The sequence below is a fragment of the Phalaenopsis equestris genome, unplaced genomic scaffold, assembly GCF_001263595.1.
Source record: "Phalaenopsis equestris unplaced genomic scaffold, ASM126359v1 Scaffold000123, whole genome shotgun sequence".
NCBI classification, from domain to species: Eukaryota; Viridiplantae; Streptophyta; class Magnoliopsida; order Asparagales; family Orchidaceae; genus Phalaenopsis; species Phalaenopsis equestris.
Window position 1 is genome coordinate 1,212,438 of NW_018164565.1, and position 18,822 is coordinate 1,231,259.

Consider the following 18,822-nt stretch of genomic DNA (forward strand, 5'->3'; position numbering starts at 1 on the left):
AAATTTTATCTTTTACATTGATAACAATCAAATCTCTCAGACCACATCCAGAATTCTATGATTTTACTTCTAAAAGGTGAAATACACTTTTTTCGTGCATAGGTAAGGTGGTTTGCACGCAAAAATTGAAGTTTAGGTGTTAGTATGGATTTAAATGTTTATTTTTTTTGGTGTGATTGTGAGCCTCCTCATATTTAGTGAAGCTTCATTTATGATCTTATGCTTAAAATCAAACAGTATATTGATCGATTCGGAATTAAATTTTGGATAGAACTATGTTTGAATTGGATTCCTGTTTGGAATTAGTGTTTCCAAAGCGCTGACTGTAATGCAATACATAATGGTTTTTTTTCGCTTCAATGTATAAAGAATAGGGCAAAACAATATTCGGAGAGTTTAGGACATCTTATTCGCTAGCTTACCACCTTGGCCGTCATCATTAAAAGAGATTCAGACTGACCTCACCTTAGATTGGGTTGAACCAACCTTGGGTTGTTTTTTGAGAATTGCGCAGAATCTCAATTCAGCTCAGTAGGGTTGGACCGACATGGTTATTTACTCGCGACTGGGAAAAACTCAACTTTTATTATCTACTATTATTTATATATTACCTCCTCTGTGTTAGGAATAGTTTTTACGTTGGGATTGCTGTCAGGACAGCCTTCGGCGTTCTCTTTTTCCTTTCAACAATCTGTTTTGATAGCCCTAATTTCATCTGTTTTCTTGGTATTTTCTCCTATTGAATTTTTTACTAAAATCTTTGCAGGTTCTTAAAATGCCAACTGCTTCTTATTTGTGAAAAAAACAATGGATTTTTATTAAAATATTCATTTGAATTCGATTGCAACATTTACAATGTTGATTTTCAAGTAAATAAAAGATTTCACTCTTTTATTTTTGTTAAGCTTCATGTTATTTTATTTTTTTCTACCTTGGTTGTACTATTTTTTTGCTTTATCATTTCTTAATAATTATATTTGATGTCCTAATATCATTATCTAATTACTATACTTTTCCTTAGAAAAATATTTACAACAATTTGTTGTAGCATAATGGAACAAGCTATTATGTATTTTTTTTCTTGATAAAATTTTAATATTGAAAGCATAAGCCTTGAAAATGCCTCGTCTTACATAGCTCTTTGAGTAAAAATTTTAAGTCTTTCTGTTCGATCTTTTTGTATAACTTATTTGAGGGAAAACGGTCCTAGATATTTATCATATGTTGTTGTAAACTTTTCTCTAGGCTTCGCCTTTAACAATGAAATTTTAAAAGCTTGTAGCAGAGTTAATCCAAAATTTTGTATTGATGAAGTTCGGATTGAATAATTTTTTATGTACTAATTTATATTTTATTATGCTTTAACTTCAGCCACGATTAGTGCGTTGATGGACCTTGGATTTCTTTGGTTTAGGGAATTCTATTTGGAATCGTCTCGTGTTATCCAGGTAAAGTTCGTGCATCTTTTTTTTCATTATATGTTTAGGGTTTTAATCATATTATTTTTTTGTGATGTCATTTTATAGCAACAAACATTTTGGTAGAATATTCCATTAATGTTCTCCAATCTTCCTCTTGAGAAGGTTCAAAAATTCCCAATACTAAAGCTCATCTCAGTTATTTGTTGGGGTGGGGCCCCTCTTTAGGCTAGGGTTTTCAACTGTTTACCAGTGTAGCAGATCAACGTAATTCAGATATAGTTTTGTAACCAAAACTTGTGGGCTCTTATGTTGTGACCTCTCATAACATTTTGGTACTTATGGTGGTAATTCTGAATTGTTATATGAACTGTTAGCTTTTAACTTCTGGGATATTTTTCTTCAAAATGGATTGAATGACGGTGGGATATTATAAATTTTGGTGGTATTTGGAATGATTTTTGTTTTTAATTTTTTGTTTTTATTTTTGTTTTAATTTAAAATGAAATATGTTTTGTATGTTATAACATATTTGTTTTTGAAAATGCTCAAAATAAATTTTAGGTATTTTGAGTGTTTTTAAAACAAATTGATACCAGCGTTAACCCAAACCACAATAGCGGAAGAAAATATTAAACTCAAAAATAAATAGGGGTCTAATCAAGGCTGAGATAGAAAAGAAAACATGATAAAACACCAATATCCGACTAGGGCTAGGAAGGAATATCCGTGGACAGCGGTGACGAGGGCTTGGTGGCTGGCGACAAGAATTAGGGGAGAGGCTTAGTGGTGGGCGACTGGAAACAGATGGGGGAGTTTGTGGTGGTTGGAGGAGGGCAATCTGCAGGAACGTAAAGGCAGGGAGGATGTTAACAACAGTAAGTGTGATAGGAAGATGGGCTTGCGGTGAGGATTGGCTAGCAGGAGCGAGATTTGCGGTTGGATGGGAGCAGAGGTGGAGATTTGGGGTCCCGCGGCTGGTGGCTGATTTGGAAGGGGTGTAGGCAAGGGGGCAACGAGTAGAGAGAGGGAAGATGTGAATGATTCAGTGGAGATAATCACCACCTCAGAGGAAGATACAACAAGAGCCCACCTGTCATTGGATATAACCCTGGCAAAGGAAAACTCTTGGAGGCAAAAATATGAAATTAGAATGGTAAACATAACCATAAAACAACATGCAAAATATTTATAATAAGGTAATTAGGAGAGGGTGGGTGGGTCGGCAATTCCCGACCAACAGCAGTCCTTGCTGGACCGTTACCTTATTGTCGAATTGGTTGAGCCGGTTCAGCCTGGCATCCCCCACCATAGTCCACTTGAAATAAAATAAAAAAAATCGAAATGGAAGTGCTCCCAAACAAGCCCTTAGTCTCGGTTGTTTTAGAACTGCGTGGAAGTATAAGGAGATCTTTTGTGATATTCTACATTCCTACTATGTAAATGGAGAAGTAACATCCATTCTGTGGGGCATTTGATGTGGACACCCACCATAGTCCACTTGAAGCTGTTAACTGTTTTTGTTAGAATTAAAAAAAAATCTCATTTAGTATTTAAATAGGAAAACTTTACATATATGCCACTCTATTTTTATATAGTTACATGTCTTACACCTAAACTTCAATTTTTACATATACCATCTTACCTATCCATGAAAAACTGTATTTCATTTTTTAAAAGTTAAAATGGTGGTATTTTTGTTGTGGTATAAAATATTTGGGTAGCATAAATGTAAAAAAAAAAGTTTAAGTGTTGGATATGTAATTACGTACGTATTGCGTGGCATTTATGGAAATGCCCCATTTGAATATTGTTTTAAAAGGTAGCCCAAGTGCACTTTCATACATTTTGTTTCTGGCGTGGACATGCTTCTAAATATTTAAACTTAGGATTTTTATTTATTATTATTATTATTATTAATTAGTTTATTTATTTTGTTTTTTGTTGAGTGAATAATGTTCACATGTTTGTGTTTGAGATATTTTATTTTCAGTGCGTTTTTTTCTCCGTGCTCTTTAATCATTCTACCCTTTTTACTTCATTACTGTGTTGACCTTTTGTGCATGCATCTTAAAAATAAGATATGAGTGCAATTTCTAAATTTAAATAATTTAAGTCTATCACTCATATTTTTAGATCTCTTTCAAATCTAAGATAACACCTCATAATATGTGCTAGTACTTTCAAATATTGCATTACATTTTATAAGAGCACAAAAATTATGTAACTACATTTTTAAAAGTGTAGCAAAAGCAGTACAATTATATCAAAATGCATGTACATTATTAGCGAAGAATATTTGCATGGGCTCCAACAATCGTATTAAGCAATTACATTTGTTCGGCTTGAAAACGCTATAAGGACAAATATAAAATTATTTTGAAATATTTTGTTATAAGAATGTGCAACTCGATTTAAAAAGTATGCATGGATTTCTCAAGCGTCCAAATATATGAAATTGAAGGCCCGAATGTGGTCCAACTAAATTGAACAAATAATCTAAGAATGTTATGGCTAGCTCAACATTAACTATAATTTACCCTTATGTGCTCATGTGTTTCATTAAATTGACCGATTGTTTAAACTTATAGGCTTTAGGAATGTTGTGTGGATTCAAATAAAATTTTTACTTGATATGCTCTTTCTTTTTTTTAAATTATACAAATTGCCTTATCAAAATGTTACACTTATCTTAAAGTTGTAAAATTTATTTTTTTGAAATCAAATTCAAAATAATTAAATTATACAAGCTTTCGATCGAGCCACCCTGTCTATAAAACAGTGTTGTAAGTCCCACTTAATTATCCAATCCTCCTCTTAAAGATTGTAGTTGACAAGCCTAATAATTTTCAATAATCTCTAAATTATAAATATATGAATTTGTAAGTCCAAATGACCTAATCTGATCCTCCGCTTCATAATGTCTAAATTTGATAAAACTAATAATTTAGAAATATTCAAGTGATAAATTTCAATTAAATTATAAACATGTGTTCTAAAGTCTATTTCCCTGTTGTTGGTCATGTTGATTGATGATTTCAAACGAATGGTTCAACTTTTAAATCATATTCTATATCATGTTTTCAAAATAACAAACTAAAATGTTGTAGTTAAAATCAATCACATCAAAATTTTAAGCAAACTCTATCTACAATCCACAATAGTTTATTGGGGGTGATAATTTTTTTATTGATTTCAACTCAAAAAGAGTAAATGTTATATTGAGTGTATCAGTATATTCACACACAAAGCAATCTCATGCTGGTAAGAATGTGACATGAGTTCTCTGTCCACTTATTTTTGGCCAATGACTCCCAAAAAATAGCGGTTACGAACAAAGCTCGCTGATGTGATGGTTAGCCGGCAAGAGTCGACTGCAACCCGTATGCTATCCAATGGCATTCTACTCTTTAAGCTATGAGTCATAAGAATATATTTGATTGATATAAAGTTTTTTATCGGTTAAGATCATCTTAAATGTCTTACCTTAGACAAACATCTGCCTCAGATTTACAAAGCTACCTTAGATGACTCGACTTATGGTTGCTGACAAAGATCTTTTAGTTAGGTTTGGTGGAGTACCTCTACGACGATGGCTCGGGATGACGAAACTATGAGATCTTGATTGGATTTGTTTTTGTTTTCTCCACCATCTACTTTAAGCTTAAGGTGATAAATTTTATGATATAAACTCTAAATCTGTTACTTCTATATGCTGAATAGTTTATACTTAATGACGCTTTAATCGAAAGTGTTCTCCCATCATCAGGAGGGGTAACAATAGGGGTTTGTGCTTATGGGAAACTTCGAACCCATTATCAAAATATCCTCACAAAATGAAGGTGAAACCTCTGGTAGTGTCTTACTGCAATCTATTCCCGCTTCTAAATATTTGACCTAAAACACCAAATTTTAAGCTCTCATCAACGATGTGAGATTTTGGGGCTTGAAATTTTTGGAGCCTGCTGGTTGATTCACTTATTTATAGAAATATAGTTATAAAATAAAATTAATTTAGAAACCAAAATTATATTATTTAAACTAATTCAAATTTTAAATTTAAAATTATCCAAATTGATAATTGAATGTAAAATAAACTGACATGGGTTTTTCCTCTGCTATTGAATCAGTCTGGCTTGAACCGGTTCAGCTGAGAGAGTAATAGGGTCGGCCGGCCCTTCATATTGGAATTGACGCCCAATAAGAGGTGGTCTTGTTTCTCCTTCATATCTATTAGTATTTATATGAATGTTTTGTGTTTTAGGGTTTAGTTTTTGCTGTGTGTTGATTTCAAAATTCTTTGTGGAATTGTGCTCCCTATTCATGGGTTGTATCCGAGGAGGTAGTGGTACTCTGGTTATATTCTACTCCAATGTGGTGTTGTATCTTCCGTTTTGCCCTTACCTAACACTACTTGTGCCCTCTCCTCAGCAGTAGACCTCCCAATACTTCATCCCAGCACCGAGCCACCCTTTCTGAACAACTTAACCTTGTTGTCCAACTTCCTAGATTTCTTCCCAGCACTCAGCCAACCTTTTTCAGCGGTCTATCCTGCTATCCAGAACCCTTCTCAGCTTGTTGAACACCTTCTCTCACATTTCTATTTCTTTTCCACCACCTGATCCTTCCCGCTTCAGGCCGCCTCCATTACTGTCCTCAGTTGGGCTATCTCAGCCGTCTGGATTACGTACTAGCCTTCAACAACCCTTTTTATTGTAGCTACTCTCGTTGTTCACCCTACTTAACAGACCCGAAACCTCTTCCTAACCGACCTCGCAGCCATCAACTCGAACCTTCCTGCACGGCTTCAAGTGTGTTGGTAGTCAGGCTTTGTCGCTTCAAAGCACATTTTGATATAATAGGTACCCATCTGCCTTTGCACACCCTGAGCTCGAACTGTAGATAGACGAGGATTCTCACGAATCAGGTATCGAGCTATCCCCGTCGTGACCTGTTTCTTCCACTCATTAAAAATGGAGTGCTACATATATATTGCCTATATCATCGCATATAGGTTATGTTATTGTTGTACTTTTAAAGTTAGTGCATTATATACTAAATTAGAATTACATAATTAATCTTTTTTAATTGTGAGTAATAAACCTCATAATCAGATATTTGGAAAAATAGGTGTATTTATAATGTGATTAAAACTATTTGTTACTAAAGACAATTTAATCATTTTTTATAAGAAAATTATGGCAAAGTTTTTAGTCCATAAGCATATTTTCTTCAGCCCATCTGCCGTACCCCAAACCCCTTCCTAAACGACAGCACTATTTGATTGACCTACCAGGGCACTTGAAGCCGTGCAGGAAGGTTTGGGTTATTCACACAGCACATCAGATTGAATCGACCAGTGGTTACTTTGGGAAGATTCAGCGGGACATACGGGGCACGCAGTCCTAGGAGAGTGGACTGATATGGATGTACGGTTGCAAGTGGAGCAAAATGCTTTAGTAGACAGTGGGATCCAAGTCCTACTAGGAAGACAGTTGAAGATCTGTCCATCCTGGAAGATTACAATGGCTCCATCACCAGCAATGTGCGGCCAGAAACTTCAACAAAAGAGGTCAAAGCTCCCCAAACCCCGAGAGAATGACATGGGGATTTTCCTCCCCTACTGAACCGGTCTGGCTTGAGCCGGTTCAATTGAGAAAGGGAAAGGTAGGCCAACCCTTAGTCTTGGAATTGCTGCCCAATAAAAGGGGGGTCCCTCTTCTACATATCTACTAGTATTTATATCAATGTTGTGTTTGAGGGTTTAATTTTATATTTTTTTTCTGATTTCAGTTCTGAGTGGACAGCTGCTGATGTCATGTTTCCCCTTTCTAGGGTTGTATCTGACGGATAGGGTGGTGCTCCGACTATATCCTTTTCCCCAGGAGGTGATTATCCTCTCCTACTTACACCACTCTCCTAGCTACCGCCAACTGGTCTCCCAGCAGCCGCCAAAGACTGCCTACTGCTTCTCTGATTCCGCTAAGGCCTTCTTGCCTTCCTCCCAACTGCCACACAACTTCCCGCTTCTTCCCGGCCGACCTCTCCAGTTCTCCCCACTCCAGCTGCTCCAACCACAACCCATACCACCCTCAGCCCTTGTTATTGCCACCCTACTACCGTATCCCACCTCCACTCCAAAACCCGTTGTCGTCACATCTGGGGCTGCACCCACTGGCAGTGTATGTATTGTGTCTTTTGTTGTTATTTCCCAGTGTGGTTGTAACCATCGGAATTTCAACAATAATATTTCCGTTTCTAATTGTATTGTGTTTTGGGCTTAATAATCTAAAATTATAATTTAAATGAGCATAAATCCTGACAAATAATTTATTATGCTTCATTTGTCCCAATTTGAAATGTTACCATGCATGGCAGAGATGCAAAGTTGTTTTTACGCAGAAACCAGGAAGGGAGAAAATACCATGGGAGCATATGGTAACGGATTTCTAAGCTTTAGTAAATCTTGTAAATCTGGATAATTCGGCCAAAAAAAAAATATTTGAGAAGAAATTGGATTTACTAAATGCTCGATTTAAAATTGTCATTTTTTTATTTCTCACAAGATCTTACTTAAATTCTAGTTAAATCTGTTACCGTATAGACCATAAGTTTTTTTAGATGGAGCGGAGAGACATTTGTTGAAATAGAATGCCTGGTTAGAGCGAGAGAAAGAGTGGAAAAAGGAATAGGATTAGTTTAAACTCAGAAGAGAACGGATTGTTGGAAAGAGAATTTGATGGGGAGAGAGAGAGAGAGACATGAATTTCGTTAGGTTTCCTTATGATGATTTTAGATCAGTACAGTTGTTTCTTCTCCTTTGTCCATTGATAAAGTGCCGGGTCTGTTACAGTTATTTTATGGCATATAACTAACTTTGATTATTTTTTGTTTAGTTTCCAATTGAATGCTCCCTTCCGTGGATGTTGGTGGATAATGTGATCGAATCTCAAGATCCAAGTCTACTTCAAAGCATTCTGATGCCATTTGATATTTACAATGATGCTGCTCAGTATGCTCTGACCATTCTTAAACAGCGTTTTCTCTATGATGAAATTGAAGCTGAGGTGTGTATATGTTTGATTTTTTTCAACCATAATTTCTGTTTGGAAAATTTACATACAGACCACACAATTCTTTTGTATTTACGTGTTAACACCCAAAGTTTGATATTTGCACTTGTACCATCTTAGTGACATAACTTAATCTATGAAAAGGTGTATTTCACTTTTGAAAAGATAGTGTTAGTGGTACTTTTGATGCGATGTTAAATATTTGAGTACTATGCCTTTAAATATGAATGTTTAGGTGTTAGATATGTATGTAAATACATGAGAGCTGTGTGGTATGTATGTATATGCCCAGCGTACAACTGGACACATGGCACTCTTTCGAGTGAAGGCTGACCTTTACTTGAGGCATTCTTCTTTCTAGCATTTAGCTAAAATTTTAGAAGCTATTACATGCAATGCGTTTTTCTGGGAACATTGCGCACATTTTTTTCAGTCGTTTGTTTCTGTAACGATGGGCTGAAGGTTGATCCTTCGCTATCTGTGCAGAAGTAAAATAACTTATAATTACCTGTTCACTTAATACTGCATAAAATTGATTAATTTTGTCCTTACAATTAATTTTTAAAAGAAAATTAAAGTAAATATATATACTAAAAATGTTTAATTATCTATTATTTTGTCCTCAAAATAGTTATAAACCTTTAATTATGAATGATTAGGTAAGTTGATGAGAGAATGTTAATGATATGACTAACAAGTAAATAATTATTTTCTTGATGGTTTTAATTTTATTCATTTGATGATGCTCTTAATTACCACTAGGATATATTACTTTTTCAAATGCCTTCTTGATAAGAATTTTTATTTCTTAGATTCTTATTTGAGAAAAATGCCTAATTTTATTTGAATAATGTTATTCCGCCCAATAGTTAACGGGCAGCTGCTGAATCTTAGTAAAAAAAGTTTGGAGAAACTGAAAAGTATATGATCTAACGAAAACTGTTTCAATCAAGCTTTGTTTGGTAAGGCTTTGCATGTGACATGTTAACATCTTCGATTGATAGAGGAGGTTAGCATATGGAATCACGCATGTCAACATTTCCAATTGATGTAAAAGGTTAGCGGGCTTTGAAAATTTGCGCTCTGGTCCATCTCAAAATGTTGAGAGTTTTTACAATGGGTTTAGGATCAAAATTAAGATATATTAGGGTGTAGATAAGACACTATCCAAATATTTTGTCCTCATTTGGTCAAAATTTTTTGATCTAGGGCTCGAGATTTCTCATAGGTGCACGCCTCTACAGTTAATTACATCTTTTAATAATAGGAGAACAATTTTGATTAAATAGTCATTATAACACTGATTACTCAGCATATAGTAGCAACGATTACGAATTTGTATTGGTGTCATTTGTACTCTTCATTTAATTTCCTCTTTTGATAATAGGAGAACAATTTTGATTAAATAATCATTATAACACTAATTATTTAGCGTATATTAACAACAATTACGATTTTGCATTGGTGTCATTTGATACTCTTCATTGTTGGAGTCAATTTTTTTTTATTTTATGATTCGTTGTAGTTGCTAGCAATCGTAGTCAATTGATATCACATCCTCTTAGAATCATTTTTAATAGCATACTAATTGCTACATTAAGCAGTTCATTAATTTTTTTTAAATACCATTCATTACTATAATTAGTTGTACGGAATTGATAATTTTTGTCAATTTCAATTACTATAGCTAGATGCTCTTGTGATGTTGTCAAGCTTGGAGTAGGCAATCAGTAAGAAGAAAGAAGACAAGCCAAGCACAGAGGAAGAAGGAAGCTAGACAAATCCTACACATTCAGTGCAGGTAATCGCGAGAAGAGGGGTGCATGTAGTTGTACGTAGAATAGAGGAAGAATTAAGCTGAGACATTGTGTGCGGTTATCGATCCGAGCCAAGCTGTAGCTCAAGAAAGGATTGTCATGCTTGAAGTAGAAAAAGTGGACAAGCGGACGTTTATGGCTCTCTGGATCGAGTTTAGTGTTTTTAAAATATAAAATTATGAATTTCATATTATTCTTAATTATATAATATGTTTCATTATATTTAAGATTAAGTGAGGTAAGCTTAAGGGTAACTTTTATTTTGGAATTATTTCAACTACTTCATAAATAATATACATATAGATACACACACACACACACACACACACACACATATATATATATATATAAATATATATTAAGAAAGCCCAATGGCTAATATATTAAAAAGAAAGTAGGATACAGATAGATTGTGCGAGAGGGTCCGAACATGACACCCTGCCCAGACGACAACCACCATATGCAAATGGTTCAAAAAAAAAAAACAAAAAAAATACATGAGAGACCTAAAGAAGAGAAAAAACCAAAAAAAAGTGTTAAAATCTGGATTATCATGTAACTAAAGGCTCAATTTTGCCTTGTCTTTGCTTCTAGTTCTTGGGAAGGAGCCAAAGTAATAAATTGGTGAGATGGGTGTCACTGCTAGTAGTAGCCAGTGTATCATCCAATAAATTTTCGAGCTCGGGTCTGCCTTTATTCTTCTTCTTTCTCCTGGAATAGACTTGTCATTTCTCATCCGAAAATTGGCTCGCTTGGTCTAAAGTGCGTCGGACATGTGTAGGTTGTTGAATATTAGAAACAACTACTTGTTGTACAAGCTGATCTTTTATCGGATCAAAGGAGCACTCTCATGTGTCTTGACATATAAGTGAGTTGACATGTAAGTGGGTCTTCTTCTCTTCTATAACAGTGAGTGGTATAAACACATTTGGATTTGTACCTGTAGTACGGTGTTCTTCATCAGGAACTGCAATATTGGCAAGGGGGGATCGACAGACAAATCAGACACCAAATCCTGTCTTGTGGGAACCTCCTCCACATATTGAGCAGATGTGTCCATAGCACTGGGGTTAGACCCCTCTTTGTTTCCTTGAGCTATAGTTTTCAAGTTTGGATGATGCTAGTGACATTTATCAAGAGTATATCCAAACATCTTACAGTGATTACAATAAAAAGGTTTATGATCCATGACAATTGGTTGTCAATATCCATTGTGAGTTGTGTCTAGCCAGACTTCAGTAATATCATGTAAGATAATATCTCTTTCCACAAGTATTCTGGCCACAGAAGGTCTGGTTAGGTTAAAGGTGGTCATATCTAGCTTTATAGGATCTCCAAGAATGACTCCAATAGAATAAAGAATTTGATGATTAAAGAAATGCAACTTGAGACCAGATAAACTAATACTTACCGAAGCAGTAGTAGACTCATGATTTGTGTCAAAATCAGGAGACCACTTGAGTAACTTCATTGGCTTACCAACAATGTTAAGATGTTTTTTTTTTGGAGAAAATACGAGTGTAGTCTTCAGACACGGTTAACTGAATCACTACATGTCTCCCATCCATGAGCCCTACTTTCCACATTCCTGTTAATTTGAGGTCATCAAAACTTTTTCTGATAACTTTATAAGTGGGTGCCCCCCCTGAAACGAGCGAACTTGAATTTCTCTATTAGAGTTGAAATTTCTGAATCAGAGAAAAATAGTATTTTTTTCCCACTCTTCGTACTTATCTTCCTAAGAAAAGGTCAATCATCGTACCATTACGACATTCCTTATAGCTTGAGGGGAAGACAATAGTAGATTCCGCAAGTTGATTACCCACCACGTGGGCGAAACAAGCTTTGCCAGGATCAACCGAAGAAGCAGATGCAAAATCCAAAGAAACCAGATGGTCTGATACGATGGGGTGCGACCAGAAGAAGCGCGTCGGGTCGACGAACCCGTGGAAGCGCAGGCGCGTAGTGGTTGACATAGCAAAAGGAGCAGTTCGATTGGCCCTACAACGAGCACGATTGACCCTACAACAAGCAGACACAACACGATCGACCCTACAACGAGCAGCGAGCACAGGCGCAGACGACGGACAGAGGAGCGTACTCCCCTTCTTCTACGAGCGTGAAATTACAGGTAGAGTTTCGCTCTGAGGTGAAACCTTACTGAGCCTACATATAAATATATATGTACACATGTATAACATTAAATATAAATAACTAGAATTAGTATATATTAAGTTGAATAATTGAGCATAAATATATGCATAAAATGACTACTTAAGTATTTAAATATTTTTATAGATATCAAAGTAAAGAAGTCAAAAATAAAAGATTGGAAATCTAGAAAGCGAGTCATATGGTATTGAGGTGAGTGGTCGTTTTTTTTTATTTATGATAATATTTTGTTTCTTCTCAATTATTTTGTATTAGTAGTTGATGATATTTGTACAAAATTTATTTTGATTTGTATGTTTTTCATTTCTTTATTGGTCATCTTATTATGAATGTTTATATTTATTTACTATCATGTATTGATGAAAACTATATATGGTTACTTACTATCAAGAAGGGAGTCCGATAAAAATTTTAAATTAAAAGTTAACTCAAATTTATAATTATATCCATTTAGGCATCGTGATACATCCAAAATTATAGAAAGGAGTCCGATAGAAAATTTATAGATAAATCATGTTGATCTGCTTGAGGAGAAATGACTTATAGTCTATTTTTAAATTGGCGAAAGTTGGGACATCTCATTTCAGTTACCTGGGGGAGAACAAATGAAGAAGTCGAGAAGTGGAAATGAGGAGTTGAGCAAAGCGAAGATCAATTGAGAGGGTCGGGTTGCTGAAGAAATGGGAGATGAAGCGGAAGGGTTGGGAAGACAAGAAGGTGAATTTCACTCTAAAAAATGTCGCCGTCAACTTACCGTTAGTGTCGAGGGGCTTCTAGTGTGACTGTCGAGCAGTTCTGTGATTGGTGCCCTGGCCGATCAAGCGAAGATGAGAGAAAAGATGCTCTTGTGACGTCGTCAAGCTTCAAGCAAGCATTCGGTGCGAAAGAAGAAAAGACGAGCTAAACAAAGGAAGAAAGGAGCCGACCAAACCCTTTTCATTTAGTACAGGTGATCGTGGGAGGCATTGTGTGCGGCTATCTAACCAAGCTGAGCATATGTACAAAGAAGAGAGGAAGAATTGAGTTGAGGCATTGTGTGTAGATATTGAACCCAGCTGAGCTGAGTCATAGCTTCAGGAAGGATTGTTATGCTCAAAGGAGAGAAAGGAACGAGCGGGGGCACACACACACACACACACACATATATATAACATTAAATAAAGGTAACTATAAAATAAATGAAAGTTATGATGTAGAATTTAAATGGGTTAGTTTATTTTAAATCAAGTAATTGAGCATAAATATATGCATCAAAATGACCACTTAAGCATTTAAATATTTTTATAGGTATCAAAGTAAAGAATAAGTCAAAATAAAAGATTGGAAATCTAAAAAACAATTTATACGGTATTGAGGTGAGTACTCGTATTTTTAATCTATGAAAATATTTTGGTTCTTCTCAACTACTTTTCATTATTAGTTAATTATAATTGTACAAGCTTTATTTTGAATTATATGTTCTTTTCTTTATCTGTCACATTATTATGAATATTTGTAGTATTTTACCGTCATGCATTGGTGAAAACTATATATGGTATATTGAATTGAATGTGATGAGCATATGAATAATATGTTTATATTGGTTGATTATGTGTGTGACTGACTATGATAAAACTATCCTATTGTGATACTAGTGGGACAACGCTAAGATATTCATGCAGGTAAAAGGAAAATGATATTAATATTGAAATACTTTAGCTAGTACAATTTTTTAGATGATGTTATTGTAGCGGTTATACATATATAAAATGATATAGATATGTTATTGATATAGTAATTTTAATTAATTAGCATCATATTCCTTAAATATCAAATGTATTTTTATTTACTAATAAGTTTAACTCGCATACATATTTCTTTCTTTTTCCCTATATTACTGTAGTTTAGGAGTATGAGTCTTCAATGACTTGATTCACTCACTGTTATGTTTAAACTAATTTTTTAGGTTAATTTAATTGATTAAAAGATGAAGAATAGAAGAGAAGATGTTTATAGAAGGTACGGACAATCTGCAGTGTGGTAAATTTAATTTTATTAGTGGCTCTTTCATTTGTTAAATATTAAATGAATATAAAAAAATTAATTTCCACCGTCTAACTATCTTTACCTGCCTTGGTTAATTCTAAGTCTCTGTTTAGGTCATGACAACTAGCCATATTACATTTTTTGAAAATCAATTGTTAGTAGCATTCCAGTTACTACTTTGAGTAGTCAATTGACTCCATTGTCTTAAATTTTATCTTTGATATTTTATTTGTTACTACAATTAATTGTATGTAATAGGTGTCAATTAGCATTTTCAATTACTGCAGTTATTTGTATGTAATTATTACAATTAAATGTCATTGCTTTTAATGCAAATTCTATGCTTCTATATGATATTACAATTTAGTATCAAGTATAGTCAGTTGTGTCAAGTGCCATAAAATTATGTGGTAATGATGTTTCAGTTGCTGGTTTCAATAGTTAGTTGACATCATGTTCTTGTATTTTGAGCTTTGTCATTTTTATACTTGTGATTGCATGTAATTGGTGTTTTTTAGGATTTTTAGTTACTATAGTCAGTTGTACGTAATTCATTCTACTTTATATTTTGCAATCTAAAAAATATTGTACCCTTTTTATGACATTGTAGTTTCTACTTTGCACAGAAACTGATTTTGTTTTATAAAAATAATCTTTCCAATAAGAAAGTATTCCTATGTATTTAGTATTTTTAATCACTACAATCAATTGTAGGTAATTGAGGCTATTTGAGATTCATTCTCTATTAAACTCAGATGAAGTTTAATTTCAAGGTACAAGTACAACTTGGTATTAGTTGAGATGATAAATAATGTTGGTGCGTTTATTTTTTTTTTCTCTAGTATCAACATAACCTTGCCTTTATATATATGAATGTATTCATGCCTATCAAAGTTTTGTGTTGCCTTAGAGTTTTCCCTACTAGATGTGACCCTTGGATGTGGTGATGCACTGTTTACCTTGTGATTTGATTATCTCAGTTGTATAGAACGAACTACGAGGAGATTCCTTGAATCATTTGGCTCCCCATATCTTTCAATTGCTTGTGTGACCTAGCATCTTATCCTTTGAGTAGAGTCTATACAGTCACCCCGAGTAATTAGAATTGACAACTTGTATCCACCTCGATGATGACCATGTTGATGTCTAGTTTCAACTTGAGGGGGTTTCATCATAGGTGCCCTAATAATAGTTTCTTTTGTGGGATATCTTAAATCTAATTAATAATTAAATTTCATAATAATTCGAGGTCACTTCGATGTTGCTCTTTCTATGGAGTTGTCATCTGATTGTGATCGATATTATTCCATTCTTATATATTAAAAAATTTGAATACATTTTTATCATTGTAGATATGCTAAAAGCATGCATATATCATTTTTTTTTTCTTTTCTTTTTTAACATTTGAAAATATGAAATTTGCATTTTAGAAGAAATATTAAAAATAGTAAAGATAATTGCAATTGATTTCATAAATAAAAAGAACAATTGTAAAATAAAAAAAATATTTATCCACTTGTTTAATGCAGTTTTCTATTCTTTTCCTCAGATCATTCTATTTCTTTAGTGCACCTTTAGCAACGCATTGGATTTTATTAGTTTCTACTATCTTCTTGGCAATGTTTTCATTTTAAGTCTAACCTAAATAACTTATAAACCTCTTTGTTTTTAATTTATTTACTTGAATTGTTATTTGACATTCAATAAAAGTACTTAATTAATACATTTTTCTAAATATTAACTATTTCATCAATTTATTTTAATAAATACAATTTTATATTAAAATTAAATCAATTAAATTTTCAAACCGTTCGATTGGTAAGCTTCCTAAAATTTCCTTTTTACATATAGCTTTACTTATTTTACATTGCCATGAAATTATGTATTTAATTTTATAAAGAGATTTCTTATCCAAAACCCTCTCTTCATTTTTTTTCTTTTTCCTTCTCACCAAATTCTTAAAAAAAAATTTAACAAAATTTAACGAATTTAAAAATAGAGTTCCTGAAATTTCTTCATAATTTTTTCATAAATCATAAAGCACAAAATCTCAAGGTTGAAAATAAAATTTTATACTTAAAAATGCCAAAATCCCCACTTCTCCTTACTATCAGTTGTTTGCCCTTCAACCAGAGAAAATTATTCTATCAGTACTACGCACCTTAAGGTAGGTGCGTATCCAATAAGATGACGCCAGCTGTAAACTAAGGTCCCACTTATTCCATCAGTATTCGCTACCCGGGCCCGGACCTAAACCCGAATTCTGAAAAAAATCCCGCCATGATAAAATTATTTCGCGCCAGGTTGCTGTTCTATTTATTCAAAGGGTGAAGAAATATTTTCGCTGGTTTTTTCACACCTCCTTTCACAGCTCCGGTCACAGCTCCGCCATAGCTAGGCCTTGCAGGGATCGGTTGGATTTTCGAGGAGTTGTACTTCATCATCACTCAAAGCTAAGAATCCGTCATTAACCTACAATGAAAATGTATTCGTCAGAATCGTTGCAATCACTCTTAGAAAGCTACTAAAAAGATGTGTCAATAAGCTGTAATCAAAATTAAATGGTTTACATGATCAAGTCTCTTGAAGGCTTCATGAATTTTCTCAGCACAACCCATGATTGGTTGGCCACCTCAGCATGCGATGTCTAGCGTCAGGAGCATCAGGAGTTAAAAGAGAGGTGTGCTCGTAAAACCAAAGCTGGGGATGTTTTACACCATCAACATGTATGCAAAAGTCAGGCATCAAACAAAAAAATCATAAGAGTGATGTTTCAATGTAAATAACAAATACTTGCTATTAGGAGAAATACAAATTCTTGAATGTAGCCAATTGACTTATTCTGCCTTAATTTCATTGAGACGATTCTCACTTGATCGATGATCATATCACATATGGCAGCAGACCAATTAAAGGACGAAAAAGCTTGTACATTTACAGCAAAAGAAGATAGTTCTGCAGGCACATAAAAATTGTTTCAAGGAAAAAATAAGTTAGTAAGAATTTCAAGTATAACTGCTCAAAAGGTGGGGTGGAGGCTCCTTCTGCAAAAAAGTTTGTCAGTTGGTTCTTTATTTGTCTGACATCCACATTTGATAGGGTCCTTTTTTTCATGAAACAGACTCTCCTCTGTTCGGCATCCCTATCAACAGAGCCACGTGGTCAGCATGTAACTTAATCTCCTTTCCACCCATTTTGAAGACACCCCTCTTATTATCCCAACATCTCAAAATATGTAAAGTCATGATATTGTCCTGGGGATATAGGGGCATGTATAAGAAGTTGAACACCCTAATTTCCTTTAAATTATTAATGGTCTCCTCTGAAAGAAGATCTCGAATTGCATCCAAGGCACCTCTCACTGCAGATGGACGACATCTACAGTTGAAAGTCCTTGCACTCATGATCCTGCAAATTAAAGAAATAATGACACATTATTAAAATAACAGTCACAAGAAAGGAATAATACACGAGTAAAACACCGACATAACACAATAATAACCCTACATAGGAGCATGGATAATACAAAAGCATAACTAATTACACATCTCTAACACAGGAGTAGTACATGAAACACACTTAATTAATAATACCCCTAAACACATCAATAATACATGAATAACACGCCAATAACACGAGTAACACACCAGTAACACAGTAAAAACAGAGGAAAGTAATACACGAATAATAGAAGAGCAATGCAAGAATAACACAACAAACCTATGATATTAATTAATAATAACTCTAAACCCATCAATAATACGCAAATAACACGGAAATAACGCATGAGTAACACACTAGTAACACAGTTAATGCACAGTAGAATAACATAGTAGAATAACACATTAATAATACACGAATAATACAAGAATAACACTAAACCTATGTCATTAATTAACAATCACCCTAAATAGAAGCATATGACATCAATATTACATGAATAACACGGTAATAACGCATCAGTAACACAACAGTAACACAATTAAACCACAGGAAAAAAATAGATGAATAAAACACAAATAATACAATAATAACAAATCTAAACTATGTCATGGAGATATCTGTGAGTCCAACGAATTTGGTTTTATGCAGTTATAGAATAGGGTTTTTTCTGTGCTAATGATTCAAATCCATGATGTGTTATTCATGTGGTATTTTCGTGTTATTGTTGTATTTTTGATGTAGTACTGATATATTACTGATGTGTGATGCTATTGATGTGGTATTGTTGTGCTATTGTTGTGTTACTGATGTGTTACTTGTATTTCCCGACTCTGGTTTAGGTGCATACCGTGATTTTAACGAACGAGTGGACGC

At 34.1% G+C, this 18,822-nt stretch overlaps 1 protein-coding gene across 2 annotated transcripts in view; it reads left to right on the plus strand.

The window, feature by feature from the left end:
• Positions 1–18,822, plus strand: part of LOC110021161 (protein PIR) — a 253,053-nt gene that overhangs the window by 121,352 nt on the left and 112,879 nt on the right. For both annotated transcript variants that reach the window (XR_002293618.1, XM_020719544.1), the window contains exons 18-19: positions 1,372–1,448; positions 8,315–8,485. Coding sequence is in view for 1 of the 2 variants with exons in the window: in XM_020719544.1 (XP_020575203.1) it covers positions 1,372–1,448; positions 8,315–8,485 (248 nt within the window). In the remaining variant the exon portion in view is untranslated. The remainder of the gene's footprint in view (positions 1–1,371; positions 1,449–8,314; positions 8,486–18,822) is intronic.